At 47.8% G+C, this 25,500-nt stretch overlaps 1 protein-coding gene across 2 annotated transcripts in view; it reads right to left on the bottom strand.

Moving 5' to 3' along the window:
- The window catches only part of Ankh (ANKH inorganic pyrophosphate transport regulator), a 128,054-nt gene that overhangs the window by 5,409 nt on the left and 97,145 nt on the right, over nucleotides 1-25,500 (bottom strand). For both annotated transcript variants that reach the window (NM_053714.2, XM_087614288.1), the window contains 3 exon segments: nucleotides 17,832-17,927; nucleotides 21,294-21,386; nucleotides 23,663-23,797. In NM_053714.2, the coding sequence (NP_446166.2) occupies nucleotides 17,832-17,927; nucleotides 21,294-21,386; nucleotides 23,663-23,797 (324 nt within the window).

The following is a 25,500-nucleotide window of genomic DNA, read 5'->3' as shown; positions in this document are numbered from 1 at the left end:
GACTCATGGAACAAGAAAGCCACGGATCAGGAGGATGAACATAGGCCTGAGAAGGGCATTAGCTGACATGGGGTCAGAAGTCAGCCGCGTGACAGAGCTGACTAATAAAGGTAGGAGAATGAGACTAGATTCTGATAGATAGCAAGTGTTCCAAAAAGAGGGAGCAGTAAAACTTTCAGAGCTGAAAGGAAGTTCAAGATGGAAAGGCTACCTTCAGGAGGTAGACAGTGCAGGCAGAGCTGGCAAAAGACCTCCAACAGGATTCAGGGAAGTTGACTTCTCCCCTAGAATTCTCAACCAGACCCACTGAGCGATATTTAAAAGAAAGGCCTTTTCACTGCTCAAGGCCTTGAGACGGTTGCCTTCTGTGTTGTTACTTGTCTTAGCTCCAACAAAATACCTGACCAGGGCCCCTTAAGGGTGGGTTCTTTTCGTTGGGTTTGACGGCACAGACCATCACTGGGGATGGCATAGGAAGAGTGTGAGGCAGCTGATCCAGTCAGGATCCAGTCATGCTCACGCTCAGCTTGCTTTCTCCTTTGTCATTCAGCCAGGGACCCCTCAGCCCACAGAATGATGGCCTACCCTAAATGTGTGTTATCTCACCTCAACTATGTAGACAATCCCTCACAGGCATATGCTGAGGTTTCCCTTCCCATGGAGTCTACATTATGCCACGTTGACAATATTAACTGTCACACCCTTCGTACACACTTTTCCAGAATGTACCATCTGCTAAATCAGGAGAGTCAGGGAAAGAAAGAGAAAAACACTTTGACAGGAAAATGGGGGAAACTCTCAGGGGAACTCCAGGGAAAGAGGAACAGGAGCAAGGCAATAATCCCAGGCAGGATGTGTGAGGTGCACAGGCTAGCAAGTTATAGGGCAGGTGAAACAAGAAACCTGCTGTGTCTGGATGCATTACAAGAGACTTCCACAAATATGCAACATGGAACTAAACAAGGGCTAAGAACTTGGAAGGCTAAGAAAATGATAATTATTAGTTGTTAAGGCGGGAAAGTGGATATGACATTTAATGGCTGTTTAAATATTAAGACTTGGCTATTATAATTCATCCAAAGAATTTCTCATAGTATCATAGTTCACCAGTTATAGTCCACCCAAAGGAGAAATGGGTTTAGGGTGGGGGTGGGGTGACATGCCTCTAGAAAAGAAGACGGGGCTGGAAAGGGAATGGATGGGGCAGTAGGTTGAGACATGCTAGTTGCGAACAATCCTAACAGAACCAACTTTAAACTTGTTGATTTTACAAGCCTTAATTTAAAAATGTAATGATATAACTTCAGAGAGCAATGTTCAAAACATGCCATTTCTAGCAAATATTTATCTCCTTTTCCTAAAATACAAGCAAGTCTTGTCTAAAATAAAACTGAATATATATTGGAGAAGGAGTTGCCGTCATGTGAAAATACAGAACCAAAATAAAGCATCATTTGCACTTGGGTAATTTAAGTTTCATGGGATTAGCCTGGCCACAATGAGACATTAAAAAAACAAAACAAAAGCCACCACCACCAAAGCCTTAGCAGATCAAGCAGAAGTGTTTGACTTTCCACATTCGATAGGCTTTTCCCGTGGGTTGTCAGCATCTGGTCTGTAGCAGTAAGCACTACTCAGTAGTCACACCACTCACCATAGGGATTCATACCATTCCGACTCCCTCGGATCTAGAAACTTGGAGCTTGGGAACTTTATTAGAAATTGCTGCCGTGTCTGGGCCGTAGACACAAGTAATATCACACAATTTAAAACCAGCAATGGGGAAAGGTGGCAGGCCACTTGTCCATGTTATTCAGGTAATAACTTCCAAATAGCACTGGGTATGGTGCTGGAGACAATTTATCCCCAGTCTATGTCACCTTCCCGCATCAGATCAAAGATTCCCTCCATCAGTGCTGCTTCATGTTAGGCCCTAAACACTTCCCACAGCAGTGAAGTCATAAACCACCCCTCAAGTCTACCACGGATGTGTGCATTGATCCCTCCTAGATGAGCCGTTCAGTGTTTCCTTAGTGGGTAGAATGTGTCACAGGAGCCATATTCTGCACAAAACTCAGACTCCCCAGAGAATTGTTACTGTGCTTTTTTTTTTTTTTCAGTCAGAGTTGACCTGAACATGAGACAATGCCTCAAATACAAGTTGCAAGCTCTCTGGGCTTTGCAAAAATCATTGTAAAGTGGCTTTTAAATCACAATACACCAAAGAAAAGGAGGGTGTAATTGCATGTCAGATACATGGTAGAAGCATGCTTGTGCAGCAAGTGAGTCAGGTAATTCTTCCCTGTGGCCTTCCCATGTAGACGATGCTGACCTTGAATCCCTTGCTGCCTTGTAAGCAGCGATCTCCCTAGGGGAGGGCAGTTACTAGGCGGGCAGATCAGAGCATGACCTAGGTGTTATTCGTGCACATGCAGGGTCTAGTTCTTTGTATTTTTAGGAATACTGAAGTTAAAAGTCATTGTTCCAGCTAGCAGAAGGCCATCAAAGAACAGGAACCCTACATTTGGGAAGCCTCTTTCTCCCTTTCTCTGAAGTCTCTGAAGCCGGGAACTTCAAGCTTCTAGTAAGAAAATGGTGCTTTGCTTTTCAACCAGTCTTCCACAAGGGAATATCTGCTGCACTCTTCGAAGGGGCCATGTAAACAACTCAGAAGCAGAGAGTGTTTGCTAAAAGCTAGGACACCAACCTGCAGGTCAGATTTCATGCTCTAGCATGATAATTAGACCCAGTGTTTCAGAACACAAGAACAGGGAGCTCACTCAACAAGGGGTATTTTAGGAAATGTCCTACCAAGTTCAACCAGCGTAGTCGTAACTCAGAACATGTCCTCCTGGTTGACCATGACACGCTGTGCTCATCAAATATTTGCACAGGCCAGTGACATTGACTTTTCCAAACCAGAATGAAAACCTAATGAACTCCTGACAACAGACATGATTTTTGCCCTGGAGTAGCTGCAGGGTTGGATTCTCTTCTGTAGTGTTTGCTGTCAATATCATCTCATTAGGACGGAGTTTTCAAAATGGAATAGCCCAACCCGTGCCCAGCCTCGGGTTGTGTATTGTCTGACCAAAAGACCCAGAGCTCCTTAGAGAAATAACTCAGTCTATGACTAGAGCTTAGAATAAGACGATCATCATCCCGGAAGATCTACGGTGCTAGGAAGTGAGGAAGTGCCCAGAACGCAAAACAATAGGACTGGAGTCCCCAGTAGCCAAGACAGGAATGTGAGCAGCTTAGTAAAATAGCTTTGCTATGACCTCAAGCATAAGGTGAGCATCTAAAGCCCATGCTGATAGAAACGAGTAAGGGGCAGTGGGGACTAACTTGGGAGGAATCCTAGACAGCCCCTTAACAGTTCTCTGGTGGAACACACCTTCCAGCCCATTCGGGTGGACTGACCAAGGACAAACCATGTCACTGCACACACAGAGAGGGAGAGCTGCCAAACATCATTACTGGGCCAAGTGATCAAGGTCAACAGTGGGGAAGTCTGGGTAATGGAGTTTAAGAGGCCAGCTGTTCCCTTAGCATGTCAATTCAGAGAACACAAAGCCAGGATAAGAGAGGTGCATCCCTTGATGGGTGTCTTCAGGGTTCTGCTCTTTAGTATTGCTTAGTGATATGGCTTTTGAATTTCCCCAAGCCAATGGTTCTACTTTTGAGGAAGTCACAAAGTTTTCTCCATGGCCCAATAATTAGGATTAGCAATGAAGGAGAGATTCTGATCTTTGGAAGTTAGAAAAAATAAAAATGTCCTGGAGTGAATTACCTGGTCCAGCTGGGCATGGTGGCACCCACTTTTAGTCACAGTGCTCAGGAGGCAGGTGTGAATCTCTGAGTTCAAGGCCAGCCTGGTCTACAGAGCAAGTTCCAGGATACCCAAAGCTATACAGAGAAACTCTGTCTTGAAAACAAACAACAACAAACCTGAACCAAGGCATCACTGTTATCTAGAGCATTTACCAGATATGTAGTGCAGGGTGCAGTGGGGTTGAAATCTCCCACTGTGAGGACCGTGCTTACATATACAGATCTGGTGTCACGGTGACTAGGTGTTTCCTGTAGCCAGAAGAGTTCAGCCCGCCTGGGGTGAATTCTTACCACTCATTCTAAATATTTTGCTTCTGGGCAAGAAGGCCTCATCTTCTAGATGAAACCTTGCCCTTTGCAGGACCACTGTGAGCACCACCCTCCTTAGACATATCTGTGTGCAGAGTTGGGACTGGTCCACACAGCCACAGTGTTTAACTGAGCAAGGAGATCAACGTGAAAGTGTAGCCAAGGACCTCTGTGCAGCTCGCTACCCTTGACTCGTCAGTGTCTGCTGCTATGTTCCTATGGCTTCCTGGGGGTCCAACTAACATCATAGTGGACTCATCTAGATACAAGTGAGACTGGGATTGATTTCATTTCCCTGTTCATATTTATCCAGTTTCCACAAAGCATATTGATGAGAATGGGTGATAGAATTTGGCTAGGCAGTTAAAGATAGGAAAGACCCTAAATAAAAGTAACCAGTTTCTTTCTTAGCCTCTTAGCTAGAGATGCCAGGAAAAGGAATGTCTACACCAAAAATGCCTTTGGTTCTGTCATGACCAAAGGTGTGAGAAGGCAGTAAGGGGTCTGTATTTCCTTATCTCTTTCCCCTAAGGGACTATTCTTTCCAGGAAAGCACACTAAAGTCAGGAGTGAAGCTTCAAGGCACTGGACTGACCAGCTCTACCCACCTCCATCCACCATATCCATAGCTATGTGGCTGGTGATCCTCCTTCCCAGGATCCTCCCCGCACAGCTCTGCTGCCTCCCTCGCTTTAGCTCCCTATGATAAACGCCTTCTTCCTAAAATCACCCCATGTGCTCTGTGAACTTCATTGCTCTAATTCACGGGACAAGGGCTGGGCTTCTCATCTTAAACTACACAGAGCAAAAGCTAAAAGGTGCTCCCTCAAGTTCAAAGACATCCTGATACTCCCATGTCCATCTCCCCCGCCCCTGTTAGAAACAGTTTTAAATACAACATGCTCCTGTTTACGTCCGTGCAGGGGGGAAAAGTGGGTCTTCATGTATGTTTTGTCAGGGACATGAGGAGTCATGTTTGGGAGGGAGCAGACATCAAAGGAGGCTAAAGGCTCAACTCAACAGCCAGTGTCCTATGTGCTCATCTCAGCTAAGAAGGAGGAAGCCAGCTATCTTCCAGTGTGGAAGTGCCGGGTGACAACAGTGTGTGAAAGTCAATGCCATGACTGGCTGCAGCACATCACTGTCAGAGTGACGGGAGCAAGGCTGGAGCGAGCCATCTCTAAAGGGGATTTATGAAAAGCCACAAGAGACAGCATCTGAAAGGGCGGTGGGAGAAGGTGGCTTCGGTAAGCACCCCGCTGGGAAAGAGAAGGATAGGACATAGGGAGGAAGACCCCAGGAGGAAGGATCACTGACAGCAACATATGGTGGGCAGATCAACCTGGCAAAAATCTCAGCCTGTGGAAAATAACGCCCGATTATATACATCATGGAGTAAAGAGGTCTTGCTTGGTTTTCTCTGCTGAAGCACTAGAAAAATCACATGGTAAGACTCTGACGTGGCATCTGATATTCTCCACTGGGCCTGCCGGCAAACACAGCCATTACACAGTTATTGTGAATAATCAGCCAAGGAGTTGATGCTACCATTTCCTTTTATAGTGTATCCACATGAAAATAAGCATCTTCAGATGTAGTTTTATGATACCTCGCTTTCTACAGAGTAAGGAGACAAAATCATCCCTCTGACTGAGGTCTGATGAAATGGTCAAGAACTCATTCTTCTTGAGAGCCCTGTTGTCATTTCTTCTGTGACCCCAGATTCCTGACAAGTCATAAAAAACCGCTTGGAAGAAAGATGACATTTCAAACAGCAGGGGGTGCCAAGCACCAACCAGAGCGGGAACTGGGTGTCACAGGCCTGCCAGCTCCACAAGGAGTATCTACAGAACGCTTGATTCCAGGTCTTAGCAGATCTGAAGGATGTCTAGAAAGTTCCACATGCTAGCTTCAGTGTAGTTTTTCAGTAAATTCAGAATTTGGAACTTAGGGGATGGGGCGTAACGAATACATTCAGTTGAATGAGAGTTCTGTGGATGGGAGGAGGTAGTGCAACCACAGGAATATACCTCACTGTAAATCGCAGTGGGCAAGACGGTAATTTTGTATGATGCATATTTTACTAGGACTAATACGTTTTCAAAGGGGGCTGAAGAGAGAGGACCAGAGGTCAGATAACCAGTGCCCATCTATGATTCTGTGAAGACTTGTTGACAACCTAGAGTCTCAGCCTTTGGGAGCAAAGACAAGGGATCTCTTGTGAAAGCTGGCTGACTAGACTGGTTGGGACTGGCCAGCTCCAGGTTCAGCAAAAGATCGTACCTCAAAAAAAATAAAGTAGCCTGTTGTGGTAGCACACACCTTTAAGCCCAGCACTCAGGAGGCACAGGCAATGACTCTTTGAGGCCAGTCTGAACTGCCAAGAGAATCCCACAACTACCAGGGCTATAGAAAGAGACCCAATCACTCAAACAAAACAAAACAGAAAAGCAAAGCCAAAGACCAAAGAAATGAACAAGAACTTTTGGGGGCTAGAGAGTTGACTTAATGGTTAAAAACACTGGCTGCTCTTCCAAAAGAGCCAAGTTCAATTCCCAGCACCCACACGGTAGCTCTCAACTATCTGTGAGTCCAGTCCCATGGGATCTGGTGCCATCTTCTGGCCTCTGAGGGCACTGCATACACGTGATGTACCGTAATATATTCAGGCAAAAACCAACACACATAAAACAAAAATAATAAAATAACCTAAAAAGTAAAGTGGAGCAAAACACTTAATGTCAACCTCAGCATGAACACACACGCATAACATGTCTGCATACACCTGTGACCCCACACATACAAGCACACATGTATAAATGCCACCAAATTTTGAGAAAAAGGAAAAAATTATAACAACGCAACATGCTTGAAGATCTGTTTTTTCAAAGCACATGTGGATATGTACAGTCTACTATGAGGAAGGTTTGGAGACCAATTTTTATAGCTTAAATGCTTCTGAGTCTCTCCAACCAATCAGGCAAACTCTCGAATCTGCAAGGGATGCCTAATTAACAAGCTAGACCCTGACAGCTTCCAGAGAGAACCAACCAGGCGGGGAGAGAGACAGTTCTGTGGGAACAAACTCTGAGCAGTTTGTTACCTCAGGCCAAGAACTTTCCATGTTATTTCATATAGTCCCTATACCACAGATCCTCTACGACAGGAACCCCTAACAGGCCCTCTCCCTATGTCCAGGATGCCCTAAGGCACTGCAAAGAACCCCACCCTGTGCTTTGGTATCAGAAAGCTTCGGCCTCTGTTCATTTACCTTCTCTCCCATTCCTTCCCCTACACACAAGGGAGTCATTTTCTTCTGCAGGACAACGGAACAGTGAGGCAACAGGCTCCACCTCATGGTGCGGGGGAGGGGCCACGGCAGAAACAAAGGCTGACACAGCAGCCTTTGTCCCAGACAAAGGGTCAGCATGGCACCAAGGCTAGGACCAGGCTGAGTGACAGCTGCACGGGAGGGTAGTTTAGCAACAGGGAGGAAGACTGGGTCATTCACAGGAACTCAACAGCTGATCAACAGCAAAGCCGCCACCAGAACAGAATCACCGATAGTGTTTTTTCAACAACTTGGGTGTTGACATTTTCTAGTGTATGGGGTCTCAGGAGAAGAAACAAGCTGTACTAAATAGCAGCTTCCCTGGAATAATGGGCAGGGGATTATTATAATTTTATTTATTTATTTTTTATTATTAATAACAGCAGGTGGTCCTGCTGTGGCCAGCAGGTGGCACACATTACCTGTTAAACAAGAGTAGCAGACAAAATGGGAGTCAAGTGAGGAGCCCTTGAATCACACCAAGCCGCTCTGAGAGGGGGAAACGGAAGACATGAGATACCTTGCAGACCTCGATTCCGGCTTTAGACCCCTAAAGATCCCAGCTGGGCATTTTTGATTCAGTGCCTCTTTATCAACCAGTGGTAGGTGGCTCTCCTAGGGAACAGACATGATGAATACCAGCATGTAGGTGACCTTGCTGCCTTTCAAAGGTGGAGGCAAATTGGGTGTGCAAAGGCAGAGCTTTGAATCCACTAAGCCCACCAGTACTGGATGACACAAGCCTATCAGCATTGGAAGTGATCTATGACTCAAAAGAGGGATCAACTGTCAAAGGGAGACCTGCGCAAAGATTCCCCTTTTGACTAAGACCTTCAGAAATTCAAATTCCTCCTCCGCAGGTCTGGGTGGCCTCGGCTGAGATGGCACTCAGACATCAGGGCCGACAGGCCAACTAGCTGTGGAGTGAGCACAGGCCTGGGATGACAAAAAAGACTACAGGGTCTCAGCAAGTGCCCGGCTACCCTCTCCTCTCCAGAGGCTCCAATATCTGTTCACCATAAACTGTTCTGGCTGTGGCCTCCTGCAGTAGCAGCCTGTACCAGATTAGGGCACAGCACTGCCTTAAAGCCCCAACGAGCACACAGACTGCATGAAAGGGTCTGAAGCCTCAGCAGACAGGAGGGATGCGGAACATTCTGTGATAATTAGATGTTCGGAGGCTCAGATCATGCTGCCAACTTGCTGAAAGATTCCCAAGTGACAGCCTAGGCAACGCCAGAGGCAGGAGTCCAGTAGGATCCCAAAGGAGGCTTCCAGGAGGGGCTGGCTAAACTGCCCAGGTTGTGGCTGCTTGGATCTTGCTGGGCTTGGGCTTATTCTGGTGCCCCACGGCTAATTTATAAACACCTGCAGCCTTAAATTAGTGACTTGGTCGGGTCAGACCTGTTTATAACTTGTGTTTCATTTTCTTACAAGAGTGACAAGGGAAAAGAAGAAAACACCATGGGCTGAAGGGCTGTTCTTTCACATTCTCCTGACATTTATGTGGTCCTCACAGAGGGTCCTGTGTGACATCGTGAACATGTAAGAAACATCAATATGAGCCTTGACTATCAGACTACAAAATGTATCTTTAGGACAATGAACGTGAATCTTTGTATTTACCTCGTCTTGTAAGACTTTATGCAAATGTTCAATCCTCCTCACCCAGTAAAATGTTTGTTTACATAAAAACTCTACACTAGGAATTTGACAGTCACAGTGACCCTTATCCCTTTGAGCAGTGACTCTCTTCCCCATTCCTCTTTCCTGGGCACAATTCTTTCCACACTAGCCAAATGAACAAGATTGTGAGATTGGACCTATCAGCCAATGGGAGAAAGGCTCAGCCACCACCTAACCAGCCAATGGGGAAAGGCACAGCCATCACCTGACCAGCCAATGGGGAAAGGCACAGCCATCACCTGACCAGCCAATGGGAAAGGCTCAGCCACCACCTGAGTTAGTATGCACTTCCTGTCTCAGTGTGCTTTCTTCCCAAGCACTCCTTGACCAAGAGTGAAGTTTGCCTTCATTTGGAGTAGTTAGTTCTTTCTTTGTGACCCTAAGTTTATTTCTAACAATGCGGGATCCATTACCCTCTTCCCTTTCACAGTGGCTACCCTTTGTCCACAAGGAACCTGCCCCAGGACTCTTGATGTATGAAACTGTGCACAGTACCAGATCCTATGAACACTTTTCCCTGTGCCTATACACCCAACACCGTACGATATATAAACACAAACAGCAGGCAAGTAACAACTCCTAAACTTAACTACACAGTGTATTCCAGCAACACACGACACGATTTATGTCCCAATGGTCTCTCTCACACTGTCTCAGTGAAGTGTGCTCACCATGTCATGGTGATGCCTAAACTCAGGACAGGTCTCATCTTCCTGCCTGCCTTCCTTTCTCTCTAGAGAATCCTACTTCCAGACACACCCAGGGGTGTGCTTTAATAACCACCCAGATGTTTCTCAAGCCACTGAAACTGACAAGATTATCCCTGACAGTGACTAACATGCGTCTAATGCATGCACAGCAGCAACACTGGACAAAGGGTAGATTCATGTCCTGGGCAGGAATGAACAAGATGGCACGGGATTTCACTGTGCTACTCAGAACTGTACTTACAAACTTTCTGGAACTTTCCATATCACTTTTTTTGGGCTGTGGTTGACCACAGGTAACTAAAACCACAGAAGGAAAATATGTGGCTAAAGAGGGACTACTGTACTTTATTTTTCTCTAAAGTACCTGTTAGTACCTGTAGTTGGAGGTAAGAGGACCACCCAGAGATAATATGCACCCCTTAATCCCCTCAAGCAGTAAATAGACGTTCTCTGGTAACAGGTGGGATTCAGTGAAGGACTGTGAAGCAAGTTTATCTGAACGGATCCGGAATGCTTCAGGTTCTTGCTGAGGGCCAATGCACTCTTCAGGGGTCAGTTAGGATCCCTCTCCACACAGAAGGAAGGGCCTCTGGCAAGCGGGTTTTCTTGTCATTTGCCCCATATGCTGTTTTCTAGTACTGTCATTCTTTGGGGGCTCAGAAGCGATGACACGATCCCCAAGAATGATTCTGTGGTACTGTTCTGACCTCGTAATTGAGTCTGAACAATTGGCCCATCTGATCCAGAGTTCTTAAAACAGAACCATGGAACAAAGCCCAGGGGAACTCCCTCCCCAGCCTGGATTCTAAGAGCAGTTGCACGGGGTCATGCTGAGGCCCTGGGAGCTCAAGCCAGACACCCTGTCTGCTGACCCAAGACAGTGCCGATTACTTCATAATGTTCCTAACCAAGGGATCTCTCACTTCAGCAAAGGTTCCCAGAGGCAACTTAGCATGGCCCAGACACTCTGGGCCTGTATTTGGGCTGGTTTTACCCTAAGCAGCTGAGGATGAGCTGACTTTCTGACCCTCTCTGTTTCTACCTCTGCAGTGCTAGAGTTCCAGGCATGTGCCACCATGCCTAGTTTATGTAGTGCAGGGGTGTGGCTCTGTGTGACTGGGGAAGCATCCCACCAAGTAACCACATCTCTAGCCCTGCATTTCCTGGTTTCTGTGTAGACAGGCTGGCTTCAAGCTCACGAGGAGATCTGTCTGGTTCTGCACCACCATGCCCAGCAAGATAATATTCCAAAAAATTTAGATGCATTCTATTTTGCTGGACCCTCACCTGCTCTGAGCAAGGAAATCAATCTGTTTCAGGCTTCCAAGGTGAGGAGAAAAGCTCTTACAAGAGCAGCCACTGAACCAGAAGCCTTGACACAAGACAAGCCAGGCACCACACCCTGCAGTCTCTCTGACAGTTCTTGGGGCTTCAGTGGGGTTGGACTCAGCCCCACTAGAGCTGAGAGCTTCTTCCTAACACTGTACTCTCATCAGCCTGGGTTTGGTTTTTGCATTTAAATTGCTCTAACAAAATATTTTTTGTCATGGCCACAGAACATCTTCAGGCATGCTTCCTGGAAGTATATTATCTTCCTGCTTCTTGCTCTGTGACAACTCAAGTGATTCCTGGTTTAGGTACTTCTCTCTATGATTATTCTGGTCTTCAGCATTAAAGTGAGGGTACAACAGAGCCTGCACAGGGGACTTGGTAGGTAGTGCTATGCCTTGGTGGCTGATGTATTGAAATGTAATCTCCATTGAGAGGTTTAACGTGGGTGGATATATAATCTGAACAGTGTTTCAGGAGGGGCTTTAAGGAGCTGATTAGTTACAGTGGACCCTGCTTGGAGAAAGACCAGACCCAAGCATAAATGTACTTCTAGCCTCCTGCCATTTGAGGACCCTGACCATAGAATCCCAAGCCCAAATAAGTCTCTTTTCATTAGAACTTATTAAATTTATGGACCATGTTATTAGCAATTGGACAAGTTACAATACATTTTTGTAAGTGTCAAGGTATCATAGGATTTCCAAGGACCCAGTAGAAGTACACTAAGTATTCAGTTAACCAAAAGAACAAAGCCAAGCAGTTTCCTAAATTGAATATTGGTGACTGTTGCTCTCAGATTTACACAAACCGAGACACAATGGAGCCAAGACACAATGGAGCTCTCAAGGGCAGTCAGAGTGCCTCCTGCAAACTGAGTGTAGTCCCTGTAAAGGCAGAGCCACCTGCAGTCTTAGCTAAGGGTCAAAGACGCCTCATGTAACTGAAGAGGTAGAGGGCTGAACTGTGGAGCTCTGATGAGTCAACCTCGTGGCCTCAGGTGACCACGAAAGGATTGCTTTCTCTTAGGAATATCAGTAGGTTACATTGCCAGGGTTACAGTGACTGAAGGTTTACATTTGGATGTCTTAGAGCAATAGGAAGGGAGAGGGGCCCAGGTATAAGAATGGAGTCAGGATGGGTGATGCCAGGCCTCCCTACAGCAGAAGAACCCATGGTAACACCAAAGGCTTCTTGTGTCTGTATCCAAATGTTCCCTTTTATAAGAATACCAGCCACACTGGATTCGGGGCCAAGCTTGCCATAGAACCTGAACCCCATTTCCAAATAAGGTGGCCTTTTTGGGACTGGGGTTAACATTACAACATCTGAACAGACGCAAGTCAACCTATGGCAAACAGAAGAGAAAATTCCAGGTGTGTTCCTGGTCTCCCTCCTTTCTATTAACTCAGAAAGTTAACAGAACGCCTAAAGTTCAAGAAAGCAACCTATCTAATACAGGTTCCTGCTTCAAGTCCTTGCCTTCACCAGGGCTCAGGCAGATCAGAGTGACATGATTCTAATGTCCTTTTGTGTGTGTGTGTGTGTGTGTGTGTGTGTGCGCGCGTGTGTGTGCAGCCGGGAGTGTATGTGCAGACACACAGCAGTAGTTGACGGACACGGTCTCTCATCACTCTCGACCTCTGCATTCTCCTCTCTGAACCCAGAGTGGCCCATTTGGCTACACTAGAGAGCTCCCCCACCTCTCCTCCTGCACTCCAGTGTGAGCAGCTGTGCATGGCTTTCACGTGGGTGAGATCAACCTTTGCTCTTCATGACTGTGTGGCAAAGCCCTTTAGCCACTGAGCCCTCTCCCTACCCCCTATTTTAACTTCTCGCTGAAGAACCAGACCCTCAATTCCAACAGATCCTGATCGCAGATGTCCCTGGATCTATATGCCATCCTTCTCCGTCTGCCTTAGGTGGCAGCTACACGCTCGGCCCATACCTGCCTTCTTCCCTGAGCGGCTCTGGCTAGTTGAAGCCGAGGGCTCGGTTCCTATGTGAACAATGGGATGCAGTGTGGAGGCCTGGCAGTCCTCCAACCTTGGCATGACCCAAGTGCCTTTTCAACCCTACTGAGAGCTGCATTCCACACTTGCATTCTTAACACGGGTCAGCTCACCAAAACCAACCTTAGCCAAAAACATTATGTCTAATTTACTGGTTTCTAAATTATACATCTTTATAAGTTCTTCTGAAGCTCACAGCCTGTACTGGAAAGGCTCACAGTGTCCCAGGGAGTAAGGGAGAGCTCCTGGGTTTGGGGCTCCTCACCCTGTATTATAGACACCTGCACCTCTGTCATTCTGTCTTTCTGTGGCAACCTCCCGTCTCTGACAGTCGACCCTTCCTCCATCTGTCTATCAGTTTGTCTCCTGTCCATGCTCCTTGATTTCTCAGTGTCTGAGTTCAGGGGATGTTGGGATGGCTGCAGAGGCTGTCCCCAGAAGTGCCTCACTGGCCCCACCTGCCAAGATCCATTTGGATGGCTGCCTCTTTCTACTGTGTACAAAGGGGTTAGAGGGCCTCTGAGTTAGCCAAATCCATGTTTTGCATAGATTTGTTTCCACTTCTCCTGGGGAAGGGGGCCCCATTCTTGGCGCCAGCTCCCCCAAACTAAAGCAGTGGGGAATCTAAGAGGAGAAATGCCCAGTGCTCTTAAAGGGCCCTTTGTGAGCTCAAATGGAAGCCGGTCCACTGTTAGCAGCCGAAGCTCTTAGAGCTCCACTTCACCATGATTTGTTGGGTCGGAAAGAGTTCAAGGGAGAAGGGATCCCCAGACAAGGTTTGAGTTAGTAAGAAAACCCTGTAAATTTAGCAGCCTGACTTACTGGCTTTTATTGAGCTGGCCTAGGTTCTGGAAACAGGTGCTCTGTCACCTTTTTGTGATACTTCTGCCACTCTACGTGAGCAACTTTTATTTCAGCCCTAAATCTAGAGCCCAGCAGGAAGTATGACAAGCTTCTGGGCAAGTGTATGGTAGAGCCTTGTGGGCACGCATGTGCTGGCTGCATGGGCATGTGTGCAGTAGGGATTTTCAGCTCACCAGTTCCTTCTCCAGCCAGAGAAGTCTCCTCACTGCCTGGTCCAGACCACCCTCTCCTCATGCTCACAACACCGTCTATTGAGACAAACAGCCTTCTAGGACACACTGGTTGTCACAGGACTTAACAGTCACAAAAGTAAAAGCAACTGTGGCTCTACAGGAAGGTTCTGGCAAAGTGGCCACTGCTCATGGCTACCTATTCTTTGAGTTTGGATCCTTATCTGGACAGCTCTGGTTTGCACTTCAGCCTCTCCTGTATGGCTACGGTACAGCACCCCCACAGGCAACCATCCTTTGACACAGTTCCTGTGAATTTTTGTCCTCTTTTCTTGTGGGGGATCCAGTCAACGTGCTAACCCCAGTCTACTCCCCCCTTGCTCTTAGGGGCTAATTATCTGGCGATCTACTCCTTTGAACTGGATCTTTGAGACCCACCAAAGATTCCAAACCTGCCTTTTATCTCACTGGATCAGGTGGTTTGCAGACGAGGCTGCTTTCCCATGAAGCATGATCTGAAGGATAAGCAGCATCAGATGCTAACATGTTACAACAGCAAATACTGTTTCCCTGCCTCACACTCCTCCTGAGTTCACTTCCTCACGAGGAGCATATGCCTTGGTGAAAGGTGGCAGCCGACTGATTGATTCAAGGGTTATCATGGATGGGTAACGTAGCCCCTAGGTTACGTACACTTGCTTGTGAATGGCTGAGGGTAAGAGGACCAGTAGATGTGCAAGAATTAATGTGTGGTGTGATATTACAAGGTATTAAATATGTACACACACTGACAGTCAAAGGTTTGGTTTAGAAAAATCTAGTTTCACATTTTCTATAAAAATTTTCACATAGAAAATTTAGCATCAATTCCTCCAGCCAAGGTGTTGGATCAATAGACTCCATTGAGCCACAGATTCACATACTGTAGCGTTTAATGCTGAAGAAACTCTGTGCTCGAGCAGAGTCACATCCTCTCGTCTGGGGACTGGGGAAGCTAATGGGACAGAGTTCAGGCAGCTGAGCTCTGGCAGGGCAATAGCAATAGCAGGGCTATTGCTGGGCAAGTGGGTGAATCACTTATTCTAAGTTGCTTCTTTTTCCAAAATTAAAGTCTTTTAAATCTTCATCTCCAAATCCCCTTCCCATAAGGGCTTCCACATCCTTATTTCTTTTTTTTTTAAAGATTTATTCATTTATTATATATAAGTACACTGTAGCTGTCTTCAGATACACCAGAAGAGAGAATCGGATCTCTTTACAGATGGTTGTGAGCCACCATGTGGTTGCTGGGAATTGAGCTCATGACCTCTGGAAGAGCAGTCGGGTGCTCTTAACCGCTGAGCCATCTCTCCAGCCCCACATCCTTATTTCTAAGGTGGACTCGCACCGAGACAGTTCCACTTATGTATGTTTTCTTGATCTGGGATTAAATATAAGAAATCAACATCTGCCTGGGAGAGAGATAATGGCATTTTTCCAGATCCTGCCATTATCTTAAACTTGCTAGAGATCAAATTCACTGAGATTCAAATTATTGGCCATGAATCATTGCCCTCTTCACTCAAGCCCAGCTATGGGAAGCTAAGCCCACATAAGAGGAGGCAGGTTGAGGAGCCTGGCAGCTGAGCCATCGGGCCCCGAACTGTTGGCTCCGAGCAGATGAGGCCCAGTCCCACAATCTGGCTTCCAGTCATCTTTTGACTCCAAGTCATTTAACAGCCTCCAAAAGCTGAGGTCTGTTCCTGGAACAGAAGCTTCTCTGGTTTTTTCCTAAAATACCCTCTTGAGTAGTTTCAAAGTTGCTCAGTGTTTTGCTAACATTTTAGGGAACTATGGAAAAACTGGCACACCATAGGAAGAAAGAAGAAATGCCAACAGGGGACCAGGTCACCTGGGGTCACTGGTCAACTCCAACTTCAGATGTAGTCAGAAATTCTCTCCAAGCTGGGAGCCTTGGGTTCAGTGTGTGCTGCCCCACCTCACAGGGACAGGTGGCTGCAGGGGTAGGGGTGGTGGTGATGGGGTCCAGGTTATGATGTTGTGGCTCAGTGGTCCCAAAGGCTTTCTGTGACTGTATGTTTTGTGTTGTCAAGCACGACTCAGCTGCTGGACCAGGTAGTAAGCTATACGTTTTGCCTGGCCACTGGGGGTCTGAAGCAGGGACCGCTTCTCGAGGATAATCAAGCTGAATAGTTCTGAGGACTATGGCGACAGGGCAGTTACTGTCCAGCTGTCCTCAGGAAGATACTTCAGCTCTTGGTCCTCTGTACTGGCTGTTAACGATGACTGCAGAACACACTCAGGCCATCAGTATAGAGTATGTATAAATGGAAATTAAGTTCTATGGGACTCTAGGAGTAGTACAGCTGCAGCAACAAGGGAAAACGGAGCTAAGTTCAAAAGGGCCACATTCCTTAACCCCTTAACAGTCCCGTGGCACAGCTGCTCTGCTGGTTGGCTTGTTCCCCTGCCTTTAGTAACCGATTAAACTACCAGTCTCAGATGGTACAGTGCTTCCTTTGGCTTTTACAGCATGTGCACAGTCCCTCACGTTTTCTGAAATTCTCTTCCCACATGGGAGCTTGGTGATACTAGGATGTGTTGTTGACTTAAGAATGTACACCAAGACTCCTGGGAGGCAGAGGCAGGCAAATCTCTGAGCTCTAGGCCAGCCTGGTCTACACAGTGACTTCCAGGCCAGTCGTGCTACATAGAGATAGACTGCTAAAAAGAAGAGGAAGGAGAAGAGGAGGAAGAAGAAGAAGGGAAGGAAGAAGAGGAGGAAGAGGAGGAGAAAGAGGAAGAGGAGGTGGTGGAAGAGGAGGAGGAAGAGGAAGAGCAGGAGGAAGAGGATATATATCCAGGCACCAAGAGCTCAGTGTTGACCACTCCCAGTCACAGAGTATCCTCTGCACTGATAGAGTTTATGGGACTCAGGAGAGGCCCCCATAGTATGGCCAAGTAAGTCAGCTGTATCAGAACAATGTAATCAGGAAAGGCATTTCTACCAGAGAAAATATACTAATGCAATTCTGGAAAGGGCGATGGCATCTACAAAGCTGACTCGAGGTTTAAAAGATGAACTGGAGATTCTATAGCAAGAGAGGAGCATTGGCTGGAGGTACAGCTCCCAGACAGAGAGCTCGTCTCTCACGTGCAGTGGGTGGCACGGGTATGTATGACAGCAGGTCTGCAATCCCAACACTCAGGAGATGGATCGATCCCGTAGGGCAAGCCGGTTAGCTACAGGAGCTGAGTCATGAGGACCCAGCCAGGTTAAATGAGAGACCCTGACTTAGTAAATAAAATAGAAAGGGGTCCAGGAAGGGGATAGTTACACGCACACGAATTACTCAAATTACAGTTGTCCTTGTTGATCATGTTTGTGGGTCTGAGAAGCAATGTAAAAACTTCCACTCCTAGAGTCAATGGTCTTGGACAACAGTCATTAATTAAGACAGTCAGGCACCACACTGTGGAATACAGGATTGTTTCCTTTAAGATCACAATCTCCCTCTTTGTGAGCACACCCACTCACGCCGTGACAGAGAGAGCTTGCGCTCTTCCCCATCCCCACTCTGCTTACCGTCAGTGACAGTGCCATGCAGACGAAGGTGAACTTCTTGATGTGGGCCGAGGTGACCGTGTTGTTCGTGTTGGCCAGTTTATTGCTGGGGTTATTCTGGGAAAAGAGAATGGCAGAGATGACAAGGCGGGCTTAACCTCGGCTGAGCCCCCAGATCACAAAGAGCACCTTGTTTTATCTGACGTGCCTCGAGTACTGATTTCAAGTGGCAGCTCGGAAGATGGCTGTCACACTGGGTCTCTAAAGCGGCTGTCGGGTTCATGCCCAGAAACATTAACCAGAGGGAACTCTGGGCTCTTTCAGTCCTCTGCCCTTGGCACCAGGCTGCCACCTCACCCTGAAGGGCCTTGGCTCCGAAACCTGCTTCCTGACTCATGTGTCCCCTTTTGGCTTCAGCAGACCCTGTGCCTGGCCACCAGAGTTGGTGTCTCCTTAAATGCCATGGCTCACTGACCTCTGGGGATCCTCTCTCTCTACCAGAGGAATAAAACTCACCTGAGCTCTTACAGACTGCTCTGGACCCCACAGTGCCCGCCCAGCTTTATTCCCACCTCAAACGGGCTCCCACCCATCCCCACATCCAGGCCTTTGTCTCTCCCCGCTGTTGGATTTCCTGGTTTTCAGAATATCCCTCCCCTGGACACACGTCACCTTCCCAGCCAACCCGCTTGTGACTTACTGACAGTTTCTTGGCCTCCCTCCTTATGATGCAGGAGCTGCCTGGGTAGACAATTATGTCCACATATGTTCAGACCCCTGTGCACCTCTGCAATGAAGTACTGCGCCCCTTGCCCACTCTCTAGCACCATCTTCCTTATGAGGGGCAGAACATCAAAGGGCATTGGCTACACTGAGCTGTAAGCCTGTAAGCAGGTGGTTCGTGTATCCTCTCACAGGACACCAAGAAGTACAGCGAGGGAGGAAGCCTGCTGAGGCTGTGTCAGCCCACTGCCAACCAGGCTCTTAGAAGAGCCTTACTCCGAGAAAATCAGAGAAGAACCCCGCTCTATAACAGATCGGATTAGCTCCAGAGCCTAGGAACAAAGGCTACCCATGAACCCTGGCTCCACCATAGCTGTATGGGGGTGGGGTGAGGCAACTTAGCCCATGCTGCCGGCCGGTATGAGAACTCTTCATGGGTAAGAGGACGACGCACCCACATCTCTGCAGCTATCTCTGCAGACGCAGCGGAAATGAACCGGCACAGCAGCACTAGACAAGCCTTTCATTTTATTGCCTGAGGAGCTCTTTGAGAGGCAACAACTAAAAAGAGAGAGACATTGCACACACGGCTTATATTTCACCAGAACCACTACAAGGCATGTCACACGTCTTAAATCTCTTCATCTGGAACCCACAGAGAGGTGGAAGACTCCAGTAGTCAAGACAGGGGATGCTGAAGCCCACACAGAGAGGTCTGAGGTACTGGTGGCCAGATGGCCTTCCCAACCATGGCTTGCACTGCCAACTGGAATGTGTGGCAACAATGGGTGAGGTTTTAGAAGGATCCCAAGTAACTCTAGTTTCTGGCCAGAGGTAGGCTCATTAAAAAAAAAAAAATCATAGCTTCTAACCTGTGATTAAGGGTAAGACAATGTTTGTATTGGGTGTTCTTGCTGAAGACAAACAGGGTGGTATTGTTAAGTTTTATTATTATAAGGTAGCCAAAAGCAACTTCAGATAGGACAGTTCCAGCCAACACCTCACCCATTTCAGTACCTGCTTTCTTGTCTGTAAGTTGCATTAAATAATCTTACTTAGCAAAGGGAGAACAGAAATTTAGCAAGGACCAACATCTGTGTTGTTTTCTAGGACTCACTACACACATGTTCCTTGAAATGAAAGCAGTGGTCCTATGTACAGACTACAGTAACTCCGTAACAGAAGGTCCAGCTCTTAAAGCAACTCGGACCTTTGTACTCAGGGGTCTGCATGAAATAACCACGAGTGTGCTGCATCCAGATGTGTGTAACTGGCAGTGGGTGGGAACCAACAGACAGCTGAGGGAAGGCCTCAGCAGCACTGTCCTGCGTAAGATCACTGGCCCATCTCAGCTTAGGACAACTGGGGGGCCCTGCAGATGAGAGGAGAGTCAGGCTTTGTGATGAGTGTGTGTACCCAAGAAAGGAAGGAGAGGGGAAAGGAAGAATGGCAGGAGGCTGGGCAGTGTGGAAGAATGCTGCCATGGGAGGTGAGAACAGAATGTGTGTGTGTGTGTGTGTGTGTGAGAATGTTCAGGAAGGGGGTGGGCTGATGATGATCTTTGTCTAGACTTGGGGGATACCCTGGACTTAGGGTGTGATGTGGGATGGAAGCACTCGGGTACCTGTCTAGGAAGCTGTATTCTACAAGTCTGGCCTTTGCATAGGAGGCCTTTCTGAAGCCGGCATTGTGAGCTCTGGCCTGGCCTTGTATGGCTTCATGAGTCTTTCCTGCCCACAAGAAGTTGGAGCGAGGGCCCAGGTAGGATGGGGAGCAGGTGCAGTGACAGTTAGGCACCAGAGCCCAGCTGCCCATTTTGACCTGCTGGAGCCCTTGGCTATGGGGCCTTTCTCCTCATAGTTACTAGCGGATAAGAAAAAATAGAGGTAGCAAAGGCTCTGAGCGACTGCTAGAAAAAATCAAGGCAGAACCTGCTACAAGTGTCAGGCTGGTCATTCCTCTCCCACTTTTCTCTTTGAATGCATTATATACCACCGTATAAAAATAGTATGCCTTGCTAGCCATTCGTTTCAACAAGAGAGGTATAATTAGGTAGACATCTATTAAATGACAAGCAGGACAGTCTCCACAAAGCCAAAGATGACATCAGAAGGGTTAGATGCCTCCCCTGGAGGGACCAGCAGTCATGAGCGGGCGGAGCTGCTGGCCACTGAGGGTTCTGGCTAAACTGGAGAGTGGAGGTACGGAGCTGGAGAGAGAGAGCTCCAAGCACCCACATCTGACGTCCTCTAGGCTCTAAGGGCACCTGCATGCACCTGGTGCACAGACTCACACGGCATATACATATATGTTGATAAGTATACCTTAAGAGAACCCCCAAATGGGAGGCAAGCATTCCTGCACAACACTGTGCATATCTCCCTGCCACAGAAAGGCAGCCATGTGACCTCACAGGAAGTCAAGCCCCTGCCTCACATGTCTACAACTTGGCCATTGAGTACAGCACCCACAAGGTACGGCACAGACTAGACAATAAGCCACAGGAACAAAGTCTAGTAAGCTTCATTTGGGAAGTTATTTACTTTCCCTCCTGAAAATACTGAGAGGAATACTGAGAGGAATAATGTGATGACAGGAAGATCAATATGGAAAAGCATTACAGAATCTACAGCAAGAGAAGCCTCACTCCCCTCTGTCATTCTCAGAGGAAAACACCCAGGGTTTCTCCTCGAAGACCCCTGCCCATCAAGTGACAGTGTTATGACATGTGCTTCTGACACCATGCCCTAGAGATCTCACCTTGTCAAAAGCAGGGTAGACAGCACGGATTTCTGTCAACCAGCCATATGGCATGTGACCCACGGGGTAGGTAGCTGTCAGAATGGCCACTGCCTGTAAGGGAAAAATAGACAGCATCAGTGTGGGCACCAGCAGGAAGTCCTCCAGGATCTGCCAGGGCACATGACAATACATCTAGCAACACATCTGTCCTTGTATTCACTAGTCACATGACAGTCTGACACAGAGAGGATGCCTGGCAGATAATGTTTCCACATGACTCTGATGAAGAACAGGCAACGTCTCCTTGCTTGAAAAGCCAAGGTTTCAATCCAGCTTCCTCAGACCCCAGAATCTTGGCTGTTCGCATCGGACCTAGGCAAGCCCCCAAGTCACTCACAATCTTACCTGTGTTTTGCATGTGTGTCTAGGGCACATGCGTGTGTTCACATATGTGTAAGTGCATGTGCTGCATGTGTGTGCATAGGTCAGATTGGCACTGGGCACCTTCCTCGATTACTCTGCACCTCACACACTGAGGGAGGGCCTCTCCCTCACTCATTCATTTGGCTCACCCATCTCGTCAACTTGTTCAAGGATCCCGCATCTCCACCTCCCAAGCTCTGGGATCACAGTTGGAAGCTGGTGACACGGACTCTGGTCCACACTGAGCTATCCCCTGAAGCCCAATATGGGTCCCAAAACAACACTAGGAACAGCCTTAGGTTGGCCCTGCTTCTCTTCCTCCATGCTGTCCCTCAGCATGGCACACACTTGCCTGTCAGTGACTCTGTGCTACCGTCTCTCCAATGCAACACATTTCAGGCTGCTTGGTCCTAGGGGTCCAACTGAACAGTTTTATTCAGTAAAATCAATAAATATTCCATGCAGGGAAGGCTCCTGACAGGTTTCCATGAGCAAAGGGTTTTCTCTTCCTGCGTGAATGGAAAGGAAGTCTGGCATCTAAGGCTAACCTCTGGCAGTTGGCGTTCTAACTCTGCGGAGGAGGAAGTCAGGCTCCATGTGTTTTCACGGACAGAGCAACTGTGCCCAGCACACGAGGACATGATACAGGCCACAGCTGTGTGAGGAAACTTGGCGTGGCGTGATGTGGCATGGCATAAAAGAGCATCATGGTTAGGCAGGCCTAGATCCAAGCCTCCCTTCTGCTCCCATGTGAGACGGGAACTTAGACTCCCCTCTCAGTTTCTCCACGGAAATGGCGCTGGTAATATTAATCACATAGGGCTGATGGGAAATGACTAAAATGCACATGAATGCCTAAGGTGTAAGCACACAGCACAGACCCATGAGCTCTTTCTCCCCTACCCCCTACCCCCGTTGAGTTTCTATGCCATAGCTGGCAATTTGGAAATGCCTAATACAAAATCTGTCCTCTTTTGGTTTATTTAGGCGAAGATGGGATTCTGGCACACAATCAATGGGGGTTCCATCGTTTTACTGGGGAAATCAGTATCTGACTGACAGAGCTGCTGTACTGTAACAGCCACCCAAGATGACATCTGTGACTCAGATACCAAAGTCCAGGAACAGACAGGGGCCAGAGAAAGCATTCTGCTTTTGATTTATTACAGGCACCTTCTCCTGGCCAACAGCAGCTCTTCCCAGGACATGGAAACTGGCAGGATGCTCGGGGCTGGGGCGCTGCTGCTGGTGCAGCCGAGGCCAGGTGTAAACAGGAGGCCTTAATGAGAAGCCACAAGCCTTCCTAAAGGATCAGGGGTGCCAGCAACAGAATTAATTCTCCAGAAGGCAATGGAGGAGGAACAAATGAGGTCACTCTGTTTGATCCCCGCTCGCAAGAAGGAACGGATGAGCCAACCCTTCCAGTGGAATGGCAGCCAGTTTCCAGGTCCATTTCTGGAGCTTTGAGTCAATGCACACAGGAGAGCCTCATCTTCAGGAGGGCTGGCTGTCAAAGAGCCCATAGGTGACATGGCCCAGGGGCAGAGAGGTGAGGATAGGCTGTGTCACTGTGGAAGCTCTGGGCACTGATAGAGTTCCTACAGGCTTGTCCCATCATCCTTTGCGGCCACAGTGAAGAGGCTGCATGCTGACACTATGGAGAGCTAGAAGGGCCGTGGGAAAGAGGTCAGGGAGCTAGAATGTTCTCACTGTCCCAGCCTCTAGCAGGTTCTGTCTTGTCTTTCCCTCTTATGCCTCAGTTCCTCAGGTGCTAAATGAGAAAGATGAAGATACTGTCTTCCACAGTCATAGAAATGGGAAATTTCTAAAGTCGCCCAATCACGGCTGCCTTTGTCATGGTGTCATATGATTTAGCACTGCCTGGGCTCTCGCGGTGAACTGGGAATGAGTACATATCGTTTCTCTCCCCTGACATGTGCTTACGTACTCACAAAGTTCCCTACCTCTGTAGCAGCAGAACTGCCACCAAGATCCCGGGACACAAAGAGGTTGACAATGGGCCGGCTGATGCGCTGCGTGGCCAGAATCAGAGCCAGAGGCCACCAGAAGCTCAGCATCTTTCTTATGGTTGCGTCGCCCTGTGTTGGCAAACAGAGGTCAAAGCTCATTAGGTTCCAGAAGTAGAACAGGAAAACAGCTCAAAAGCCAAAGCTTGTTCTTCAGACACCAATCGATAGCAACTTCACCATGCTTCACAGTAACACACAGAAAAGCCCCTGTAGGCATGCCAAGTTGAATTAAAACTAAATGTACAGTCTTATTAGAAATTAATCCAGACGGTTGGTAGCTGCCATGAAATCAAAGCACGCAGTGGATGAAGTCTGATGGATCCCGACCACTGTTTTCCATATGCAGAACCAGCTTCCACACAAGGTGGAGCCCAGCTCCAGGGCCTGAGAGAGCAGGTTTCAAGTGAGTCTCTGTTTATGTCATCACAGTGGCTGGCTTGAAGCCACGTCAGTAGGAGGTAACTCTGAGAAATGAAAGCTATCATAAATCTACTTTGGAATCAGTCAATATACACAAATGTGTCTAATTACCACAGAACTATTGAGTGCATTTACAGACTCCCACCTCCAGATCCTCCACAGGAGCCACACACACTGTGCAGGAGCCTAAGCGGAACAAATGCACACTGAGAGACAAGGCAGGTCTTAGGACGTCCACAGCCAAGGTGTGTGCTAACTTTCAAGCTTGGCTTCTATTTCGAAATGTAGGTTTTGTTTCTTAAGAGGTTAAGAGTTACGTCATGGAACCCTCTCAGGCATTTTGATTTCTTTCCCTTTGCTGGAGGCAGAAGATGGGAAAGGAAAGAGAGGGAGGGAGGGAGGGAGGGAGAGAGAGAGACAGAGACAGAGACACAGAGAGACACAGAGACAGACACACACACAGGGAGAGAGAGAGAGAGAGAGAGAGAGAGAGAGAGAGAGAGAGAGAGAAACAGAGAGACCAATTACCTTGGTCCTATCAAGGTAATTGTGGCTGGCCAAGTGGTAGAAATACCTAGGCAGGATTTCCATGACACCTCGACCTAGAATGAGGTACATGGCCACCGCAGTTACTGTTGTGATGTGGTGAAGGCACTGTATGGTTAAGCTGGGGCAGGGGGTGGTGGTGGAGGGTGGTCAGGGTTAGACATGATCTTTCCTGTCTGCCTTGGCGCTAGATGGAGAGAAACGATGTCTAATGTGCGTGGTAGGAGGAGTAAGCATGCACACAGCATAGTACTGCTCCTAACTTGTGACGGGACGTTTCTCCAAGGAGGCTTCCTATTCCACACCACCAAAACTGGAGACCTTCAGGTTCTCTGCAGCACAGATACTGTCTCGGACTCATTTAGTTTTTCGTTTGTTTGCTTGTTTTTGTCCCCACCCCCACCATTGCTCCTGTGTTGCTCTTACTTGCCTATCGAGTTAGAGGCCATATCTTAAGATTTTCCATCACACTGTAGTACCTAAAGCTCTGGCCAGTCCCGAGGACACGCTCAATTGAGAAACTGAGTGAGACAGGCCATTGCAGAGAATATATATAAACAGAGCCCGGGGCTACAATGTTTAAAACAACAAGACACGAGCACAGAGGTCCCATAAACCCTAAAACCTTCTGGACCATGAAAGAGATTTCTACAGAGGGTACAAGAAGGTCCAAGTGCTGGGTGAAAGCTGTTTGAAACTAGAGGCCATCTCAAGATTCCTGTCACAGTGTGGTGCCTAAAGCTCTTCCCAAAAGCCCTTGAGCTGACATGACACACTGTCTCCTCTTTGGTGAGGAGGAAGCGGGG

The sequence above is a fragment of the Rattus norvegicus genome, chromosome 2 (genome assembly GCF_021556685.1).
Source record: "Rattus norvegicus strain SHRSP/BbbUtx chromosome 2, alternate assembly SHRSP_T2T, whole genome shotgun sequence".
Lineage (NCBI taxonomy): Eukaryota > Metazoa > Chordata > Mammalia > Rodentia > Muridae > Rattus > Rattus norvegicus.
The sequence above is the reverse complement of the archived record's forward strand: the minus strand, read 5'-3'. Positions and strand labels throughout refer to the sequence as shown.